Source organism: Pseudophryne corroboree, chromosome 11 (genome assembly GCF_028390025.1).
Source record: "Pseudophryne corroboree isolate aPseCor3 chromosome 11, aPseCor3.hap2, whole genome shotgun sequence".
NCBI lineage: Eukaryota > Metazoa > Chordata > Amphibia > Anura > Myobatrachidae > Pseudophryne > Pseudophryne corroboree.
In genome coordinates, this window is record NC_086454.1 from 353,076,622 (window position 1) to 353,099,944 (window position 23,323).

Genomic DNA, 23,323 nt, shown 5'->3' on the forward strand with positions numbered 1-23,323 from the left:
AATTGCTCTGCTTCCACATCATTTTTCTCCTCATACATGTCGACAAAATCGTACCGACACCCAGCACACACACAGGGAATGCTCTGATAGAGGACAGGACCCCACTAGCCCTTTGGGGAGACAGAGGGAGAGTTTGCCAGCACACACCAGAGCGCTATATATATACACAGGGATAACCTTATATAAGTGTTACTCCCCGTTATAGCTGCTGTATTTATATATTAGCTACCAATAGTGCCCCCCTCTCTGTTTTACCCTGTTTCTGTAGTGCAGGACTGCAGGGGAGAGTCAGGGAGCCGTCCTTCCAGCGGAGCTGTGAAAGAAAATGGCGCTTGTGTGCTGAGGAGAAAGGCTCCGCCCCCTACACGGCGGCCTTTTCTCCCGCTTTTTTCAGGAAACTGGCAGGGGATAAATGCATCCATATAGCCCAGGAGCTATATGTGATGCATTTTATTTAGCCATATAAGGTTTTTATATCATTTTTATTGCGTCTCAGGGCGCTCCCCCCCAGCGCCCTGCTCCCTCAGTGACCGGAGTGTGAAGTGTGCTGAGAGCAATGGCGCACAGCTGCAGTGCTGTGCGCTACCTTATTTGAAGACAGGAACGTCTTCTGCCGCCGCTTTCTCCGGACCTCTTCGCTCTTCTGGCTCTGTAAGGGGGCCGGCGGCGCGGCTCCGGGACCCATCCAGGCTGAACCTGTGATCGTCCCTCTGGAGCTAATGTCCAGTAGCCAAGAAGCCCAATCCACTCTGCAGTCAGGTGAGTTCGCTTCTTCTCCCCTTAGTCCCACGATGCAGTGAGCCTGTTGCCAGCAGGACTCACTGAAAATAAAAAACCTATTTAAACTTTTACTTCTAAGCAGCTCAGGAGAGCCCCTAGTGTGCACCCTTCTCGTTCGGGCACAAAAATCTAACTGAGGCTTGGAGGAGGGTCATGGGGGGAGGAGCCAGTGCACACCAGCTAGTCTAAAGCTTTTACTTTTTGTGCCCGGTCTCCTGCGGAGCCGCTGTTCCCCATGGTCCTTACGGAGTTCCCAGCATCCACTAGGACGTCAGAGAAATAACCACACATGTTCAGCAGCATTTTCGTCAGCCCTAACAAGCGCGGATACTTAACAGCTAAGAGATACAACTTCTATCAGGGGTGAGCCCAAACTCAAGAAAAAGTATTATTATTGCCACTTTGGGGTCGATTCAACTCACCGACAGTTGAATAGCGCAGATTCAATACAGCGACAAGTGACCCTCAATTGTCAGGAATTCTGCTCTCACTCCCGGGGGATGAGAGAGGAAATCCGACAAAAGTGCTGCCGCGCAGCCGGCGCGAGGCTGATTCCGTCGGGAATCAGCATCGCGGCGGGGAGTTAAGTCAGAGAATGCCCGTTCTCCCGACAATTCAACCTGTTAAGTCCGGGAAAACGGGCCTTCGCCAACTTAACTTGAGCTGAATTGAATAGCGACTATTCAACTGTCGGTGACTTGAATCGACCCCCTTATTAGACGGTTTCTCATTCAAGAATTTATAAAAAGACAGTCTAGACCACAACAAGTACGCGAGGGTAAACCTGAAAACAGCTCTGGAATCTTATGGGGTAATTCAAACCTGATCGCTCGCTAGCAGTTTTTTGCAGTCCTGTGTTCGCATAGTCGCCGCCCACAGGGGAGTGTATTTTAGCTGTGCAAGTGTGCGATCGCATGTGCAGCCGAGCGGTACTAAAAAAAACTTTGTGCAGTTTCTGAGTTACCCAGGACTTACTCAGCCGCTGCGATCACTTCAGCCTATCCGGGGCCGGAAATGACGTCAGACACCCGCCCTGCAAACGCTCCGACACGCCTGCGTTTTTCCAACCACTCCCAGAAAACGGTCAGTTGCCACCCACAAACGCCCTCTTCCTGTCAATCTCCTTGCGATCAGCTGTGCGAATGGATTCTTCTCAAAAACCCATCGCCCAGCAACGATCTGCTTTGTACCTGTGCGACGCGCCTGCGCATTGCGGTGCAAACGCATGCACAGTTCTGACCTGATCGCAGCGCTGCAAAAAACGCAAGCGAGGTCTGAATGACCCCCTCAGACTCTTCATACACGAGCAGCTATTACCAAGCTTATGTGTTGGGATGACCGGATGTGGCAACATGCCAGGGCATGCCGAGTCCCCGTGAGTTACCATTCCCCAGCAGCTTACCCGGGATAAGGATCTGGGATGTTAAACCGTTTACACAGCAGTTTGTCCGGGTGCCACTCAAATTTATCTCTGGTCAGTTTTCCAAACATTTTCATTTTCACTGCGGCAGCCTTGTCATCCAGATCGCCCTGCGGGGTGAGACACAGGAGGGAACAGCGCTGTGATAGCAAACACCAAAGACAGCACCGGAACAGCGCGGACACTCACCGCTGCGAGCCGTGGGTTCTGCGAGTGATCAGCAGTTTAAATATTTCAGCAAACCAGTTAATGTGTCAGCAATAAGGGGCCTATTTATCAATAGTATTTGCAGGGTTTTCCCCATCTTCCTGCAAATAATACATATCTCCCAAATGTATCTACAAGGGACTGCAGCGATATCTGCTGCAGACCCGTTTTCGACAACAAGAGCGGACCCCATAGAAACCTATGGGGGCTGTTGTGTGGCCGGATTTACCAAGCTCCGGAATGCACTTGGCCCCTGTAACTAACGCCATATAAAAAAAAACGATAAATAGTAAATAGGCCCCTATATCACTCATACAATCAGCGCCCACCTCTTGATCCCTTGGAACTTCGACTTTGCCTGAATCATCTTCGTGTTTGCCCCGCGTGAACCGGGAGGAGAGAGATGAGTTGGAGGGTTTGTACAACATAGCGGATCGCATGAACTCCTCGCGCTCGCGGGAGCATTCCCATTCCGTCATGTTGGGGTCTACGCAATTCTCCAGAGCATCTGGAAGATGAGCAGAAGTCAGCGGTAGACATCTTACACCTTAATGAATTGTACAAATTTCAGCACTGACCACGTAATTGTCCTAACGTGGTAAACACAGATTGCATTGTCTCGGATGTGACCCACCCGAGATCAGCCACTTGCCACCAGTATTACCTTTTTGTCCCTTGTGGAGGTTTCGGATATAACTTTCATATCTTTTTTGTTTTTCAGGATTTTTCTCGAATGGACGGAACTCTTCAGCATCCATCGGAACCAGCTGCCTGTCCAGCAGGTCATTCTGAATCCTGGTTTGGGTTTCCTCAGCTGAGGCCGCCTGGAAACGGTTCTTCAAAGCTTCCTGGGCGAGTTTCTGCGCTTTAACCTTCTCTACTTCCAGAGTTTGCTTCACGTCCCTGATCCGCTCCCGGTCTTTATCAGAGAGAAGTTCCAGCACCGACGTAGGTCCTAATTATTTATAAAAATACATAAACAATATACTTAGGAGAATAGAAACTAAACCTCATTGTGAATCTGGCCTGAAGAACACAGCTGAATATGGAAAGGACGGCCAGATCCCGGATTAATGCAACTGGGAACCACATACCGTACATAAGTATATTGTAAAGAATAAAACCCTGAGTTAATTTTCTAATATTAAACCATGAAGGTAAAATACAGCGTCACCCTAAGTTTTAAGCTGCAGTAAATGGTCATCTCCGCACATTACAGATGACTGAAGCGCCACCCATACTTAGCAGTGTCCCGATGAGATCTAAGGCAAAAAGCAGAGGCTAGTAACCCTTCCACATCGCACAAATAACCCGGTATCAACCGTGCATATTGCCGGGTCGACGCGGGTCAGTGTGCGGTGTGAAAGCGCCAAGTCCAAATTCCCGGGTCGCCTAACGCGGTAATTTGACCCGGGTTATAAGCAGCGTTATTCCCGGGTTGAATACCGGGTCAGTGGCTCTGTAAACGGATTCCTGGGTCGAGCTGATCCGGGACCCGTTTACAAGAGAGGGAGAGGTGGCGCGGAGATGAGCTCATCTCCCAGCGCCGCCTCCACCTCTGCCCCCGCTGCCAGCTCTGCCCCCCCCCCGCTATGGCAACAGAGTCGGCATATTGCTGGGTCAGACAGACAGCCAAAAGGGGTAGGAGAGTGTCCGTTTCCAATTCCCGGGTGGGATCCGACATTGGAGATGTGAAAGGGGTATAGGATGCTGCCATCACTGGCTCGGTATCTGGTCTATAAACCTACAATTAAAAAATCTACAGTCAATAGGTCGACTTTTTTTTTGTAGGGTTTTTTTTTTTTTTTTTTTACACTTTGACAACTTTTGCTGCATTTCTTATCCATGTCACAGACTATTACCTTTAGTAACCTTATGGCGAGCGAAGCGAAGTGAGTCCACGAGGGGACACATTTCAACAAATCGGGGTAAATTTTTTTTCAAAAACACCAAAAAGTTTCTTTATGCGTGTTGACCTTGTGACCCTGTCGACTTAATGACTATCTTATTAATGTCTATCTTCTGTATCAGAACCCACTGGCCCACCCCAGTGTATCAACCAATCAACACTGTGCGTGTCTCAAAGTCTGCAATGCGGTCATTCGCAATCTGCATGAGAGACAGAGAAGCAAATCCCGGGGGAAGGGGAGACGTCATGGTGGATAGCATTAGCGAGGCAGAGCCTTCCATATACATTTATGTTGCTTTAGTGACTAGTAAATACAGTTGACCCCTGTGTGTGGATAAGGAAGACGTTTTTGCGTTGGGCAGATACACCCCCAATATTCCCCATTTAGTAACCGGCCAGCTCAGCAAGTACGCAGCAAGCCATCGTCCGCGGCACGCTAATAACAGACCGCGGCGACAGGCGTGGGCCACAGGTTACTCACCTTGCAGCGCTGCCTCTCCCAGCAGGTCCCGTCTCCGGGAAGAACTAAGCTGGTGTCTGCTCGGCGCCTGCTCATTAGGTACAGCCGGGGGTTTCTGCGAGCGGTCCAGCATGGCCTGCAAGGTGGCAGAGCCCTGACTGCTGGCAGCCAGTACCGGTCTGAAGTAGTGAACCGGCCGATAGTCCCTTGGCAGCTCAGGGGGTGGGTAAATCTGAGGGCATTAAAGAGACAGGGTCACCACAATCTAAAAAAAACCCACAACTGGTAAAAAGACCCCAACTGCACTGTGATATGTACCATGGTGCCGCAGAGGAAGGTGGCAGCAGTGGGGTGTACCTGCCCAAGGAAGGAGCGCAATCGTAGCTGAACATGTGACCATTGCGTCCCGCCCTGGGATGAGCCCGCTGCTTGCACTTCAGAATTACCGCATTAAATACATAAATTAGATAATGTTCTCCTGTTTACACAGCATAATAAAGTTGGGTGGACACAGTGGGAGGGTGTGAAAAATCTGTAATGGGGTGTCTATTTACTAAGCCTTGGGTGGCAATAAAAAGGCTGGAGATAAAGTAGCAGCCAATCAGCGCATAATTGTCATTTTTCAAACACAGCCTGTAACATGACAGCTAGGAGCTGATTGGCTGGTACTTAAACTCCAACCTCTTTATCTCCATCCAGGGCTTAATAAATAGACCCCATAATATGCTATGGTGTCTGCCTAAGGCACGCCCAGTGGAGCAGACAGCGCACACACGCCCCCTGGTGACAGCTCCCTGCAGCTGACAGTAATGTGACATGGGAAGACAGATGTGGGGATGAGAAGCTATTGTATGTGAAGAGTGAGGGAGAGAGACGGGAAGATGGAGGAAGAGGAATCCCTGCACCCCCCGGAGTGGTATGGCTGACCGACGGACAGGAGACCGGCAGTCAGCATACCGACGCCCGGATCCCGGCGAAGGGGGTGAGGGGTGAGTGCAGCAAGCCCCTTGCGGGCTCGGTGGCGACGGACACCCACAAGTGGAAATAGTCCCTGTTGGTCAGCATGCTGACCATCGAAATAGTGAGGGGGCGGGATGTTGGAGGGAGGTCATGTGACAACGGGCTCCTGACCGCCGGTCACATGAATACCACCCCCCGGAGTGATAGGTAGCAGCCCAGGTAATGACAGGTCCAAAATACTAGTAACAAAAAGCGCATAAGGGGGTCATTCCGAGTTGATCGCTCGCTGGCTAGTTTTAGCAGTCGTGCAAACGCTATGCCGCCGCCCACTGGGGAGTGTATTTTAGCTTAGCAGAAGTGTGAACGCTTGTGCAGCCGAGCTCTGCAAAATCAGTTTGTGCAGTTTCTGAGTAGCTCTGAACCTACTCAGCGCTTGCGATCACTTCAGTCTTTTCGTGTCCAGATTTGACTTATACACCCGCCCAGCGAACGCCCAGCCACGCCAGCATTTTTTCAGACATGCCTGCGTTTTTGCAAACACTCCCTGAAAACGGTCAGTTGACACCCAGAAACGCCCCCTTCCTGTCAATCTTCTTGCAGCCGTCAGTGCTAAGAAAAACTTCGCTAGAACCACAGCACAACCACAAAGGGATTTGTACCCGTACGTCGCGCGTGCGCATTGCGGGGCATACGCACGTGCATAAATGCTGTTTTACCTGATCACTGCGCTGCGAAAAATCGGCAGCGAGCGATCAACTCGGAATGACCCCCAATATCTGTAATGTGTTGATGCAGCGAATGCATTTGATGCATTTTGTTCCCACTAGTTGCATGCCACGTACTTAGGACGTGTTTTTCTGTGCATCAGAAGAGGCTGCACAGTAATGCGTCTGTTCCATATAGCTCTGTGCATGAGAAGAGGCTGCCCAGTAATGTGTCTGTTCCATATAGCTCTGTGCATGAGAAGAGGCTGCCCAGTAATGTGTGTCTGTTCCATATAGCTCTGTGCATGAGAAGAGGCTGCCCAGTAATGTATCTGTTCCATATAGCGCTGTGCATGAGAATAGGCTGCCCAGTAATGCGTCTGTTCCATATAGCTCTGTGCATGAGAAGAGGCTGCCCAGTAATGCGTCTGTTCCCTATAGCTCTGTGCATGAGAAGAGGCTGCCCAGTAATGTGTCTGTTCCATATAGCTCTGTGCATGAGAAGAGGCTGCCCAGTAATGCGTCTGTTCCATATAGCTCTGTGCATGAGAAGAGGCTGCCCAGTAATGCGTCTGTTCCATATAGCTCTGTGCATGAGAAGAGGCTGCCCAGTAATGCGTCTGTTCCATATAGCTCTGTGCATGAGAAGAGGCTGCCCAGTAATGCGTCTGTTCCATATAGCTCTGTGCATGAGAAGAGGCTGCCCAGTAATGTGTCTGTTCCATATAGCTCTGTGCATAAGAGGCTGCCCAGTAATGCGTCTGTTCCCTATAGCTCTGTGCATAAGAGGCTGCCCAGTAATGCGTCTGTTCCCTATAGCTCTGTGCATGAGAAGAGGCTGCCCAGTAATGTGTCTGTTCCCTATAGCTCTATGCATGAGAAGAGGCTGCCCAGTAATGCGTCTGTTCCCTATAGCTCTGTGCATTAGAAGAGGCTGCCCAGTAATGTGTCTGTTCCCTATAGCTCTGTGCATGAGAAGAGGCTGCCCAGTAATGTGTCTGTTCCCTATAGCTCTGTGCATGAGAAGAGGCTGCCCAGTAATGTGTCTGTTCTCTATAGCTCTGTGCATGAGAAGAGGCTGCCCAGTAATGTGTCTGTTCCCTATAGCTCTGTGCATGAGAAGAGGCTGCCCAGTAATGCGTCTGTTCCCTATAGCTCTGTGCATGAGAAGAGGCTGCCCAGTAATGTGTCTGTTCCCTATAGCTCTGTGCATGAGAAGAGGCTGCCCAGTAATGTGTCTGTTCCCTATAGCTCTGTGCATGAGAAGAGGCTGCCCAGTAATGCGTCTGTTCCCTATAGCTCTGTGCATGAGAAGAGGCTGCCCAGTAATGTGTCTGTTCCCTATAGCTCTGTGCATGAGAAGAGGCTGCAAAGTAATGCGTCTGTTCCCTATAGCTCTGTGCATGAGAAGAGGCTGCCCAGTAATGCGTCTGTTCCATATAGCTCTGTGCATGAGAAGAGGCTGCCCTGTAATGCGTCTGTTCCCTATAGCTCTGTGCATGAGAAGAGGCTGCCCAGTAATGCGTCTGTTCCCTATAGCTCTGTGCATGAGAAGAGGCTGCCCAGTAATGCGTCTGTTCCCTATAGCTCTGTGCATGAGAAGAGGCTGCCCAGTAATGCGTCTGTTCCCTATAGCTCTGTGCATGAGAAGAGGCTGCCCAGTAATGCGTCTGTTCCATATAGCTCTGTGCATGAGAAGAGGCTGCCCAGTAATGTGTCTGTTCCATACAGCTCTGTGCATGAGAAGAGGCTGCCCAGTAATGCGTCTGTTCCCTATAGCTCTGTGCATGAGAAGAGGCTGCCCAGTAATGTGTCTGTTCCATAGAGCTCTATGCATGAGAAGAGGCTGCCCAGTAATGCGTCTGTTCCATATAGCTCTGTGCATGAGAAGAGGCTGCCCAGTAATGCGTCTGTTCCCTATAGCTCTGTGCATTAGAAGAGGCTGCCCAGTAATGTGTCTGTTCCCTATAGCTCTGTGCATGAGAAGAGGCTGCCCAGTAATGCGTCTGTTCCCTATAACTCTGTGCATGAGAAGAGGCTGCCCAGTAATGTGTCTGTTCCCTATAGCTCTGTGCATGAGAAGAGGCTGCCCAGTAATGCGTCTGTTCCCTATAGCTCTGTGCATGAGAAGAGGCTGCCCAGTAATGCGTCTGTTCCCTATAGCTCTGTGCATGAGAAGAGGCTGCCCAGTAATGCGTCTGTTCCCTATAGCTCTGTGCATGAGAAGAGGCTGCCCAGTAATGCGTCTGTTCCATACAGCTCTGTGCATGAGAAGAGGCTGCCCAGTAATGCGTCTGTTCCATACAGCTCTGTGCATGAGAAGAGGCTGCCCAGTAATGTGTCTGTTCCATATAGCTCTGTGCATGAGAAGAGGCTGCCCAGTAATGTATCTGTTCCATATAGCGCTGTGCATGAGAATAGGCTGCCCAGTAATGTGTCTGTTCCCTATAGCACTGTGCATGAGAAGAGGCTGCCCAGTAATGTGTCTGTTCCCTATAGCTCTGTGCATGAGAAGAGGCTGCCCAGTAATGCGTCTGTTCCCTATAGCTCTGTGCATGAGAAGAGGCTGCCCAGTAATGTGTCTGTTCCATATAGCTCTGTGCATGAGAAGAGGCTGCCCAGTAATGCGTCTGTTCCATAGAGCTCTGTGCATGAGAAGAGGCTGCCCAGTAATGTGTCTGTTCCATAGAGCTCTGTGCATGAGAAGAGGCTGCCCAGTAATGTGTCTGTTCCATATAGCTCTGTGCATGAGAAGAGGCTGCCCAGTAATGTATCTGTTCCATATAGCGCTGTGCATGAGAATAGGCTGCCCAGTAATGCGTCTGTTCCCTATAGCTCTGTGCATGAGAAGAGGCTGCCCAGTAATGCGTCTGTTCCATATAGCTCTGTGCATGAGAAGAGGCTGCCCAGTAATGTGTCTGTTCCATAGAGCTCTGTGCATGAGAAGAGGCTGCCCAGTAATGTGTCTGTTCCATAGAGCTCTGTGCATGAGAAGAGGCTGCCCAGTAATGTGTGTCTGTTCCATATAGCTCTGTGCATGAGAAGAGGCTGCCCAGTAATGTGTCTGTTCCCTATAGCTCTGTGCATGAGAAGAGGCTGCCCAGTAATGCGTCTGTTCCCTATAGCTCTGTGCATGAGAAGAGGCTGCCCAGTAATGTGTCTGTTCCATATAGCTCTGTGCATGAGAAGAGGCTGCCCAGTAATGCGTCTGTTCCATATAGCTCTGTGCATGAGAAGAGGCTGCCCAGTAATGTGTCTGTTCCCTATAGCTCTGTGCATGAGAAGAGGCTGCCCAGTAATGCGTCTGTTCCATATAGCTCTGTGCATGGTCATGACTGGGTTATGAGTCAGGCAGACCACACATAAAGAAGCAGCCTGTAGTCTGGCACTGCACATATGAGACTATGGGGATTATGCAGGTTTGTTAGCAAACCAACATGGTAAGCCATCGGGCAATACCAAGCTGCACCGCAGATGGGGCAGATGTAACATGTGCAGAGAGAGTTAGATTTGGGTGGGTTATATTGTTTCTGTGGTTTCAGTACGAAATCCCGACTAGTGGTCGAAATACAGACGCAGGAACCCGGACCTCGAGCGCAGTATGTCCGCTCGCCGCGCTTCGGGCCCGGTGACAATTTTCAGCTGCTACCTATAATTTTACAGAATGCATTTTATAAATGTGGACCTCAACACTGATTGGTTGCGATGGGCAACTTCCCCACTGGCTCACTTCTCCATTCTTTTCACCGCTTCATGAATAGACCCCACAATGAGTAACAGTAAGAGCATACAACATAGAATTCTAATGGACAAAGGGAACTGTCCAATACAGACCAGCGCTTAGCACACCTGACGCAGCGTCCAGCGAGTGACGCACAGTCATAGTTACCTTTTTACATGGAGGGGATTCTGCTGCCAGCGAGAAGCCGTCCAGCATTTTACCAATATACTGAAGTTCTTTGGAAGATGCTGAAAAGACGACACAGTTGTTACCACGACAAAAGGTGAAGCAATATAATAATAAACATTACACGACACAGTATTAGAATATTGTAGCGGACTCTGAAATCATCAAACAAACCACGTTCCAGTGCAACGGGTGCCGATACCTGCATGCAGGGTAAATACTGGCTGCTTTTGCATGTAGCCCACACATGCTGGACATCTTTATATTTTTACAATGCACTATATATAGTGTTCACTCTACAGCGGACAGCAGACAGGACGCCATCAGGGAAAATCGAGCACATCTGCGTGTCTGTAAAGGGGCGTGGTCAGAAATGTAGGGGGCGTGGCTTGCAATTCAACACTTTTGGGGGTGTGCCCAGTGCTTACGGGAATGCTTGCCTGCCCCTATGCTCTCCACTCTCTGTGAATAAAGCCGCCACTTTTCCCAACCACGGGATACTGCAGCCCACGAGTGGAGGTGGCATAGGGCAGACTGCTTCAGCAGAGCGACGTCATAAGGCCAGGGGGCATTTTCTCAACTTAAAACCGGGGCAGTTCCTGTAGCCGCCTGGGATGAATTCCACCCAGACCGTTTTATTACGAATTACGCTCACCCTGCGGACAAAAAGGTTCCAGCTTTGAAACAAGCTCTAAATATAGCTGCAACGGACAATATGTCAATGCGTCTAATTGGCCGGCACCGCGTGGCGGGGAGAGAGAGGACTACACAGACACAGGTTATTCTCATAGACGGAACACAGATGTAAACACAGGTACACTGCAAACACGCCAGCTACGCAAACAAGCACAACAACGGGCACGCCTCTATTGACACAAGCACTTGGCACACAGCAGACACCAATGTGAGTGTGTGACGGTAACATGAAGAGAGAGAGAAAGGGCTGGTGATTGATTCGTGTCCTGCTATAGACAATGGCTGCACTCTCCACCTTCATACAATATAAATCCTTCCCAGGTAACTCCCCCGCTGCGCACTATGGCTGCTGGGAGAGACGAGAACATTAACCCTGAAACGGTTCATTTTACCCCCGATGGCACGACTAAGGGGGTCATTCCGAGTTGATCGCTCGCTAGCAGTTTTTAGCAGCCGTGTAAACGCTATGCCGCCGCCCACTGCGAGTGTATTTTAGCTTAGCAGAAGTGGGAACGAAAGGATCGCAGAGCGGCGGCAACGTTTTTAAATGCAGTTTCAGAGTAGCTCAAAACCTACTCAGCGCTTGCGATGACTTCAGACTGTTCAGTTCCTGTTTTGACGTCACAAACACGCCCTGTGTTCGCCCAGCCACGCCTGCGTTTTTCCTGGCACGCCTGCGTTTTTACGAACACTCCCTGAAAACGGTCAGTTGACACCCAGAAACGCCCACTCTGCGGCCAGCAGTGCGACTGAAAAGCTTCGCTAGACCCTGTGTGAAACTACATCGGCCATTGTGATAGTACGTCGTGCGTGCGCATTGCGCCGCATGCGCAGAAGTGCCTTTTTTGGCTTCATTGCATCGCAGCGAACATTTTCAGCTAGGGATGAACTCGGAATGACCCCCTAAATGTGGGTAACAATTATAGGAGGGTGGCACCCGGGCTGGTAATTCCTACTAGAACTGTAAGGGAGAGAGATTCAGTCTCCTTACTATGAGGGCGCGATAGGTCACTGCGCACATTCCCGTTTTACGTTCCATCTGTTAGCGGTACATGGGGATAGTGGTGTGACCCCCTGGTATAAACCATCCCTGTCGGCAGTGAGTCAGGATTAAGAATGGGCAGAGCAACCTTCTCTAATGAATGAAGTTACATTTATGGTCCTTACACGGAAATCTCACCATTGCCTGTTACCATAGCTGGGGCCTCCTCCTCATTATCAATATGTACACGGCTGAAAATAAGATTTTACTCACCGGTAAATCTATTTCTCGTAGTCCGTAGTGGATGCTGGGAACTCCGAAAGGACCATGGGGAATAGCGGCTCCGCAGGAGACTGGGCACAACTAAAGAAAGCTTTAGGTCACCTGGTGTGCACTGGCTCCTCCCACTATGACCCTCCTCCAAGCCTCAGTTAGGATACTGTGCCCGGAAGAGCTGACACAATAAGGAAGGATTTTGAATCCCGGGTAAGACTCATACCAGCCACACCAATCACACCGTATAACTCGTGATACTATACCCAGTTAACAGTATGAAATATACCTGAGCCTCTCAACAGATGGCTCAACAATAACCCTTTAGTTAAACAATAACTATGTACAAGTATTGCAGACAATCCGCACTTGGGACGGGCGCCCAGCATCCACTACGGACTACGAGAAATAGATTTACCGGTGAGTAAAATCTTATTTTCTCTGACGTCCTAGTGGATGCTGGGGACTCCGTAAGGACCATGGGGATTATACCAAAGCTCCCAAACGGGCGGGAGAGTGCGGATGACTCTGCAGGCACGAATGAGAGAACTCAAGGTCCTCCTCCGCCAGGGTATCAAATTTGTAGAATTTTGCAAAGTGTTTGCCCCTGACCAAGTAGCAGCTCGGCAAAGTTGTAAAGCCGAGACCCCTCGGGCAACCGCCCAAGATGAGCCCACCTTCCTTGTGGAATGGGCTTTTACAGATGTAGGATGCGGCAGTCCAGCCGCAGAATGCGCCAGCTGAATTGTGCTACAAATCCAGCGATCAATAGTCTGCTTAGAAGCAGGAGCACCCAGTTTGTTGGGTGCATACAGGATAAATAGCGAGTCAGTTTTCCTGACTCTAGCCGTCCTGGAAACATAAATTTTCAAGGCCCTGACTACGTCCAGTAACTTGGAATCCTCCAAGTCCCTAGTAGCCGCAGGCACCACAATAGGTTGGTTCAAGTGAAAAGCTGATACCACCTTAGGGAGAAACTGGGGACGAGTCCTCAATTCCGCCCTATCCATATGGAAAACCAGATAAGAGCTTTTACATGACAAAGCCGCCAATTCTGACACACGCCTGGCCGAAGCCAAGGCCAATAACATGACCACTTTCCACGTGAGATATTTTAGATCCACGGTTTTAAGTGGTTCAAACCAATGTGATTTTAAGAAACTCAACACCACGTTGAGATCCAAAGGTGCCACTGGAGGCACAAAAGGGGGCTGAATATGCCGCACTCCCTTTACAAAAGTCTGAACTTCAGGCAGTGAAGCCAGTTCTTTCTGAAAGAAAATCGACAGAGCCGAAATCTGGACCTTAATGGAACCCAATTTTAGGCCCATAGTCACTCCTGACTGTAGGAAGTGCAGAAATCGACCCAGCTGAAATTCCTCCGTTGGGGCCTTCCTGGCCTCACACCACGCAACATATTTTCGCCAAATACAGTGATAATGGTTTGCGGTTACTTCTTTCCTAGCTTCAATCAGCGTAGGAATGACTTCCTCCGGAATGCCCTTTTCCTTTAGGATCCGGTGTTCAACCGCCATGCCGTCAAACGCAGTCGCGGTAAGTCTTGGAACAGACAGGGCCCCTGCTGTAGCAGATCCTGTCTGAGCGGTAGAGGCCATGGGTCCTCTGATATTATTTCTTGAAGTTCTGGTTACCAAGCTCTTCTTGGCCAATCCGGAACCACGAGTATCGTTCTTACTCCTCGCCTTCTTATTATTCTCAGTACCTTTGGTATGAGAGGCAGAGGGGGGAACACATAAACCGACTGGTACACCCACGGTGTCACTAGAGCGTCCACAGCTATTGCCTGAGGGTCTCTTGACCTGGCGCAATATTTATCTAGTTTTTTGTTTAAGCGGGATGCCATCATGTCCACCTGTGGCCTTTCCCAACAGTTTACCATCAGTTGGAAGACTTCTGGATGAAATCCCCACTCTCCCGGGTGTAGATCGTGTCTGCTGAGGAAGTCTGCTTCCCAGTTATCCACTCCCGGAATGAACACTGCTGACAGTGCTAACACGTGATTTTCCGCCCATCGGAAAATCCTTGTGGCTTCTGCCATCGCCATCCTGCTTCTTGTGCCGCCCTGTCGGTGTACATGGGCGACTGCCGTGATGTTGTCTGATTGGATCAGTACCAGCTGGTTTTGAAGCAGAGGCCTTGCCTGACTCAGGGCATTGTAAATGGCCCTCAGTTCCAGAATATTTATGTGTAGGGAAGTCTCCTGACTTGACCAAAGTCCCTGGAAGTTTCTTCCCTGTGTGACTGCCCCCCAGCCTCAAAGGCTGGCATCCGTGGTCACCAGGACCCAGTCCTGTATGCCGAACCTGCGGCCCTCTTGAAGATGGGCACTCTGCAGCCACCACAGTAGCGATACCCTGGTCCTTGGAGACAGGGTTATCAGCCGATGCATCTGAAGATGCGATCCGGACCACTTGTCCAACAGGTCCCACTGAAAAGTTCTTGCATGGAACCTGCCAAATGGGATTGCTTCGTAGGAAGCTACCATTTTTCCCAGGACTCGCGTGCAATGATGCACCGATACCTGTTTTGGTTTCAGGAGGCCACTGACTAGAGATGACAGCTCCTTGGCTTTCTCCTCCGGGAGAAACACTTTTTTCTGGTCTGTGTCCAGAACCATCCCCAGGAACAGTAGACGTGTCGTAGGAACCAGCTGTGACTTTGGAATGTTTAGAATCCAACCGTGCTGTTGTAGCACTTTCCGAGATAGTGCTACCCCGACTAACAACTGCTCCTTGGACCTCGCCTTTATAAGGAGATCGTCCAAGTACGGGATAAGTAAAACTCCCTTTTTTCGAAGGAGTATCATCATTTCGGCCATTACCTTGGTAAACACCCTCGGTGCCGTGTACAGACCAAACAGCAGTGTCTGGACTTGGTAATGGCAATCCTGTACCACAAATCTGAGGTACTCCTGGTGAGGATGGTAAATGGGGACATTCAGGTAAGCATCCTTGATGTCCAGGGATACCATGTAATCCCCCTCGTCCAGGCTTGCAATAACCGCCCTGAGCGATTCCATCTTGAACTTGAATTTTTTATGTATGTGTTCAAGGATTTTAAATATAAAATGGGTCACACCGAACCCTGCGGTTTCGGTACCCCAAACAGTGTGGAATAGTAACCCCGTCCTTGTTGAAGTAGGGGTACCTTGACTATCACCTGCTGGGAATACAGCTTGTGAATTGCCTCTAGCACAGCCTCCCTGCCTGAGGGAGTTGTCGGCAAGGCAGATTTGAGGAAACGGCGGGGGGAAGACATCTCGAATTCCAGCTTGTACCCCTGAGATACTACTTGAAGGAAACAGGGATCCACCTGTGAGCGAGCCCACTGATCGCTGAAATTTTTGAGGCGGCCCCCCACCGTACCTGGCTACGCCTGTGAAGCCCCCGCGTCATGCGGTGGACTCAGAGGAAGCGGTAGAAGAATTTTGATTCTGGGAACTGGCTGTTGGTGCAGCTTTTTCCCTTTTCCCTTGTCTCTATGCAGAAAGGAAGCGCCTTTGACCCACTTGCTTTTCTGAAGCCGAAAGGACTGTACCTGATAATACAGTGCTTTCTTAGTCTGTGAGGAAACCGGAGGTAAAAAATTTTCTTCCCAGCTGTTGCTGTGGATACGAGGTCCCAGAGACCATCCCCAAATAATTCCTCACCCTTATAAGGCAGAATCTCTATGCGCCTTTTAAAGTCAGGATCACCTGTCCAGTGACAGGTCTCTAACACCCTCCTGACAGAATGGACATTACATTAATTTTGGATGCTAGCCGGCAAAATATCCCTCTGTGCATCCCTCATATATAAGACGACGTCTTTAATATGTTCATATGTTAACAAACTAGTATCCCTGTTTGACAGGGTCACCGACCACGCTGCAGCAGCACGATCTGCAGGTCTCAGTCTAGTACCTGAGTGTGTAAATACAGACTTCAGGATAGCCTCCTGCTTTTTATCAACAGGTACCTTCAAAGTGGCCGTATCCTAATACGGCAGTGCCACCTTTTTTGACAACCGTGTGAGCGCCTTATCCACCCTAGGGGATATCTCCCAGCGTAACTTATCCTCTGGCGGGAAAGGGTACGCCATCAGTAACTTTTTAGAAATTACCAGTTTCTTATCGGGGGAACCCACGCTTTTTCACACACTTCATTCACTCATCTGATGGGGGAACAAAACACTGCCTGCTTTTTCTCCCCAAACATAAAACCCATATTTAGAGGTACTTGGGTTAATGTCAGAAATGTGTAACACATTTTTTTTTTTATTGCCGGGATCAAGTCACGGATGTTCCTAGTAGATTGTGTATATGTCTCAACCTTGTCGACACTGGAGTCAGACTCCGTATCGACATCTGTGTCTGCCATCTGAGGGAGCGGGCGTTTTTGAGCCCCTGATGGCCTTTGAGACGCCTGGGCAGGCGCGGGCTGAGAAGCCGTCTGTCCCACAGCTGTTACGTCATCCAGCCTTTTATGTAAGGAGTTGACACTGTCGGTTAATACCTTCCACCTATCCATCCACTCTGGTGTCGGCCCCACAGGGGGCGACATCACATTTATCGGCATCTGCTCCGTCACCACATAAGCCTCCTCATCAAACATGTCGACACAGCCGTACCGACACACCGCACACACACAGGGAATGCTCTGACTGAGGACAGGACCCCACAAAGCCCTTTGGGGAGACAGAGAGAGAGTATGCCAGCACACACCAGAGCGCTATATAATGTGGGGATTAACACTATAACTGAGTGAATTTTCCCCAATAGCTGCTTGTATATACAATATTGCGCCTAAATTTAGTGCCCCCCCTCTCTTTTTAACCCTTTGAGCCTGAAAACTACAGGGGAGAGCCTGGGGAGCTGTCTTCCAGCTGCACTGTGAAGAGAAAATGGCGCCAGTGTGCTGAGGGAGATAGCCCCGCCCCTTTTTCGCGGACTTTTCTCCCGCTTTTTTATGGATTCTGGCAGGGGTATTTATCACATATATAGCCTCTGGGACTATATATTGTGATTATTTTGCCAGCCAAGGTCTTATTATTGCTGCTCAGGGCGCCCCCCCCAGCGCCCTGCACCCTCAGTGACCGGAGTGTGAAGTGTGTATGAGGAGCAATGGCGCACAGCTGCAGTGCTGTGCGCTACCTTGGTGAAGACTGATGTCTTCTGCCGCCGATTTTCCGGACCTCTTCTTGCTTCTGGCTCTGTAAGGGGGACGGCGGCGCGGCTCCGGGATCGAACACCAAGGACGGGTCCTGCGGTCGATCCCTCTGGAGCTAATGGTGTTCAGTAGAATGGTGTTCAGTAGCCTAAGAAGCCCAAGCTAGCTGCAAGCAGGTAGGTTTGCTTCTTCTCCCCTTAGTCCCTCGGTGCAGTGAGCCTGTTGCCAGCAGGTCTCACTGTAAAATAAAAAACCTAACATATACTTTCTTTCTAGAAGCTCAGGAGAGCCCCTAGTGTGCATCCAGCTCGGCCGGGCACAAAGATCTAACTGAGGCTTGGAGGAGGGTCATAGTGGGAGGAGCCAGTGCACACCAGGTGACCTAAAGCTTTCTTTAGTTGTGCCCAGTCTCCTGCGGAGCCGCTATTCCCCATGGTCCTTTCGGAGTTCCCAGCATCCACTAGGACGTTAGAGAAATAATGGTTCATTTCTGGTATTACATAAATGGAATTTATGATGCGCTCCTAAATTATACAATTATACCAAGACAGCGTCACTATTCTGTTACTGAGAACGTAGCCTATACAATTCTAAAGGAACCACGTGCTGGATGCTCGAGAGCCTGTCCGGAGATGTACACAAACGCCGCCGCAATTCAGTACGCAGCGGCTGTGTGTCAATATGCAAATGATGCAGCTGCTGGGATTTGTATTGAGACGCCCACCACTGAGGGGTCTCACATCCGCCGCTTGTGTATGAAGACAGCAGACGCACATTGGTGTAACTCTATGGTCATGCAGCATGGCCGCCAGAAATAAGACATCGGAGCCACTGTAACTGCGTACAGGATCGCTGTGTCACGCCCCCGAAACGGTCACGATATGCCTGCATTTGAGTGGCCATTCCCCCGTTACCTCTGACAAATGCTCCCCTGCCTAACACACATTTGCATAAAAATTCTCACTGCAACCGTCACACAATTGTCCACAGCGTACAACACAGACGTTACGTCAATCGCTGAATCAGACCCCCGAGATCCTGTGAATGGCTGCCCCCTCTGTAGGCAACGGGTACTTTTCACACGGCCACACTGTTGTAGCCTGTTTTTGTAATTAATATTTATATTGGGAACTATGGGGGACCGTAGCGCTGCTGCAATTGTGATAAGGAAGGAGAATAAATATCACAGAAGTTTATTTGGGGGCAGGATTGAAGAATCAGTTATTCTTGCCGACTTTCTGCGTCGTCAGAGGCGCCATTAGTTATGTAGAGAGCATAAGCAGCCTGATCTTCACCTACAACATTTCCTCATTAATCACCTTTCTTGTTTTTATATTCTTTTGGTGCCGTCCATCCAAACAGTCCGTCTCCGCTCTCCTCCTCTCGCAGGACGGTATCGTACTTAGACAAAGAGTCTGTGCCGTATATATCATCATCGTCATCCTCCATGGCTCCCACACCAAACGCCTGCAGAGGAAACACAACGCGCTCAGCTCTCATCGGAACATGCAGCTTCCTAGTACAGGAGGAGAACCAGCGGTGCATGCAGCGGACACGAGTATTACTACACAGGCGCAGGTTACCTGCGAGCGCACTAGCAGTACTGTATAAGGTCCTTTATATCAGTAACAACACTCACTTGGCCGGAGATCCCGACCTTCCTCCCTTTGCTGTGCCGTACATCACCAAGTATATTGCTTGTCCTGTCAGAGGCATCACCGAACAGATTAATATGGGAGGCCGTATTGCCAAACAATGCCCGATGAGGATCCAGCCCCCGGTAACCAAGACCATGCACATTGTCCTTCACGGAGAAGTCTACGGGAATCACATCTTTGGGCGCAAACGTTACGTTCTCCGGCATATACTCCTCTTCTTCATCCTAGGATAAAAGACACGTGCAGAATGTTGTCTGTAACTTTTTTTTCCCCCTAGCCTCTACTTAAGGACTGGCAGAATGACGGGAACTTGTCCCGATTCCCAACAATCCATTGATATCTGAATTCTTTGGAGGGTGGGTGGGCGGCCTCGCCCCTAATCAATAAAAGAACACAGAGTGGACAGAATGAGGTCTTCACCTACGTGTACAATATAATATCAGTGGGTATGAGAAGAGGACTTTGAGATAGGAAGCTACAGCAGATGGCCAGGGCCTGGTTCAGAAAGCACCCACTGCAGCTGCACTGCTGCTCGGACATAATGGAAGATAATCGTCTGTATTCTGCGCTGCCCCCGTCCACCTGTCGTCATCAAAGACAGATGTCACTGACCCTATCCTTAGTGCAAGGGGATACGACTGAAATTAGACAGCTCTCTGCATGCGCTCGCCCCGACTATAGCACACATCCACGGAACACTTATCCTACAAGCTATCGCTCAGCTGCCTCCCAATAGGCCACAAGGGGAGAATGCGTAAGACTCTGAATTGCCCATAGTTACTCATAGGTGTGTATGCAGGCTTCCACACACGTGCAGTTGCTAAAACTCGTGAGATCCATCCACAGAGTAGACTTACGTGCAACTACAGTGATCAAGTATCTGAGCAAAGATAAAGCCTGACCCCCTGGAACACGCAGCAACCGGCCCTTATCCACTGATCCAACTAATGTACCGGAACCTTGTTACACCTACCTCCGATTCCTCCGAGCCGGCAGGGAGCTGCGCACAGCCGTACATCTTCATACCGCCACCTTCCCAGAGACCAGGAGAAAGAACAGAGACGAGCTTTACATCAGATATTACAATATATATATATATATATATATATATATATTTATTTATTTATTACATAAACACACATATATTATACAGGGTGATTCAAAAGTCGCAGTACACCCTTTTCTTCCAAAAACTGTGCTGGAAACAGGAAAACGGACTTAGATCGAAGATGGCGCCCATGTTCGGTACACACCCTAAAAGATCGCCCACCTCACCCGTACCTTACTGGAGTATTCAGTTTTCCCATTTCCTGCACAGTTTGTGAAACATAAGGGTGTACTGCGACTTTTGAATCACCCTGTATATATAATTTAAACCCACACAAATGTACATATTTGTATGTATGGCTTTCAGAGATAACCAGTCACAGAGTAAAATAGCTGGTTACAGAAAATAATATCTCAGCCTTGGAACGTCCAGAATTCAGCATGGAAATACAAGTAACCTTTAACCCACTATCTGTAATACACTAGAAATAGCAAATATTATATATAAACAGAGTAAATGTAATGCCGCAACAGTAACTGCTGGAGAGTTTGCGGCCATCCGGATAAACTGGTTCCATTTGGCCGTTTCATGCGATACACAAATACATGTATGACGGACAGCAAGTCACCTGGAATTACTTACTTAGATTAAACAGAGATTATTAATCACTAGTACCCAGCCTGTCAACATGATGGAACATCATAAACGTAATATCAGCACCTGCGGCTGAACGGAGCACTTGAATTGCTCCGCAGAGCGCCATCTAGCAAAACACTTGAATTCCCCCCACAGGAGGTGAGGAGCCGTGTTAGCCTTTTATTGTATAGGATAGGTGTTATAGCCAGGTACTTTCTCTTAGGATGGGCTGCTTGCTGTAGATGAATAGTGTCAGTGCAGCAGCTGCAGATGGCGGAGTGTTCACAGCATGACCGAGCCCAGGAATTCCTGTCTATCTACGTTACCAGTTTCACTCCAAGTCACTAGAATGGTTTGGGTATGGGAACGTAGCGGTCAGCATACTGACGCCGTAATCCCATTCACCAGAATGCCGGCAGTGGGCTGAGCGCAACGAAACCTCTTGCAGGCACGATGCGCTCACCACTCTGCGGACTCAGGTTCTATTCTAACTCTATTGGTGTCGTGGACATCCACAAGTGGGACTGCCGGCCGGGATAGAGACTACATCCCAATAGAACGCATCTCACACTTGCAGGGAACATATTCTACATCCCAATAGAACGCATCTCACACTTGCAGGGAACATATTCTACATCCCAATAGAACGCATCTCACACTTGCAGGGAACATATTCTTCATCCCAATAGAACGCATCTCACACTTGCAGGGAACATATTCTTCATCCCAATAGAACGCATCTCACACTTGCAGGGAACATATTCTACATCCCAATAGAACGCATCTCACACTTGCAGGGAACATATTCTACATCCCAATAGAACGCATCTCACACTTGCAGGGAACATATTCTACATCCCAATAGAACGCATCTCACACTTGCAGGGAACATATTCTACATCCCAATAGAACGCATCTCACACTTGCAGGGAACATATTCTACATCCCAATAGAACGCATCTCACACTTGCAGGGAACATATTCTACATCCCAATAGAACGCATCTCACACTTGCAGGGAACATATTCTACATCCCAATAGAACGCATCTCACACTTGCAGGGAACATATTCTACATCCCAATAGAACGCATCTCACACTTGCAGGGAACATATTCTACATCCCAATAGAACGCATCTCACACTTGCAGGGAACATATTCTACATCCCAATAGAACGCATCTCACACTTGCAGGGAACATATTCTACATCCCAATAGAACGCATCTCACACTTGCAGGGAACATATTCTACATCCCAATAGAACGCATCTCACACTTGCAGGGAACATATTCTACATCCCAATAGAACGCATCTCACACTTGCAGGGAACATATTCTACATCCCAATAGAACGCATCTCACACTTGCAGGGAACATATTCTACATCCCAATAGAACGCATCTCACACTTGCAGGGAACATATTCTACATCCCAATAGAACGCATCTCACACTTGCAGGGAACATATTCTACATCCCAATAGAACGCATCTCACACTTGCAGGGAACATATTCTACATCCCAATAGAACGCATCTCACACTTGCAGGGAACATATTCTACATCCCAATAGAACGCATCTCACACTTGCAGGGAACATATTCTACATCCCAATAGAACGCATCTCACACTTGCAGGGAACATATTCTTCATCCCAATAGAACGCATCTCACACTTGCAGGGAACATATTCTTCATCCCAATAGAACGCATCTCACACTTGCAGGGAACATATTCTACATCCCAATAGAACGCATCTCACACTTGCAGGGAACATATTCTTCATCCCAATAGAACGCATCTCACACTTGCAGGGAACATATTCTTCATCCCAATAGAACGCATCTCACACTTGCAGGGAACATATTCTACATCCCAATAGAACGCATCTCACACTTGCAGGGAACATATTCTTCATCCCAATAGAACGCATCTCACACTTGCAGGGAACATATTCTACATCCCAATAGAACGCATCTCACACTTGCAGGGAACATATTCTACATCCCAATAGAACGCATCTCACACTTGCAGGGAACATATTCTACATCCCAATAGAACGCATCTCACACTTGCAGGGAACATATTCTACATCCCAATAGAACGCATCTCACACTTGCAGGGAACATATTCTACATCCCAATAGAACGCATCTCACACTTGCAGGGAACATATTCTACATCCCAATAGAACGCATCTCACACTTGCAGGGAACATATTCTACATCCCAATAGAACGCATCTCACACTTGCAGGGAACATATTCTACATCCCAATAGAACGCATCTCACACTTGCAGGGAACATATTCTACATCCCAATAGAACGCATCTCACACTTGCAGGGAACATATTCTACATCCCAATAGAACGCATCTCACACTTGCAGGGAACATATTCTACATCCCAATAGAACGCATCTCACACTTGCAGGGAACATATTCTACATCCCAATAGAACGCATCTCACACTTGCAGGGAACATATTCTACATCCCAATAGAACGCATCTCACACTTGCAGGGA

The 23,323-nt window shown here is 49.0% G+C and overlaps 1 protein-coding gene across 3 annotated transcripts in view; it reads right to left on the reverse strand.

Annotated features, from left to right (window-relative positions):
- GPATCH1 (G-patch domain containing 1) overlaps window positions 1-23,323 on the reverse strand; it is an 87,319-nt gene that overhangs the window by 22,000 nt on the left and 41,996 nt on the right. For all 3 annotated transcript variants that reach the window (XM_063945993.1, XM_063945992.1, XM_063945994.1), the window contains 8 exons: window positions 20,097-20,155; window positions 19,105-19,347; window positions 18,785-18,932; window positions 10,330-10,409; window positions 4,798-5,008; window positions 3,072-3,362; window positions 2,737-2,915; window positions 2,183-2,310 (listed from right to left, as the gene is read on the reverse strand). In XM_063945993.1, the coding sequence (XP_063802063.1) occupies window positions 2,183-2,310; window positions 2,737-2,915; window positions 3,072-3,362; window positions 4,798-5,008; window positions 10,330-10,409; window positions 18,785-18,932; window positions 19,105-19,347; window positions 20,097-20,155 (1,339 nt within the window). The remainder of the gene's footprint in view (window positions 1-2,182; window positions 2,311-2,736; window positions 2,916-3,071; window positions 3,363-4,797; window positions 5,009-10,329; window positions 10,410-18,784; window positions 18,933-19,104; window positions 19,348-20,096; window positions 20,156-23,323) is intronic.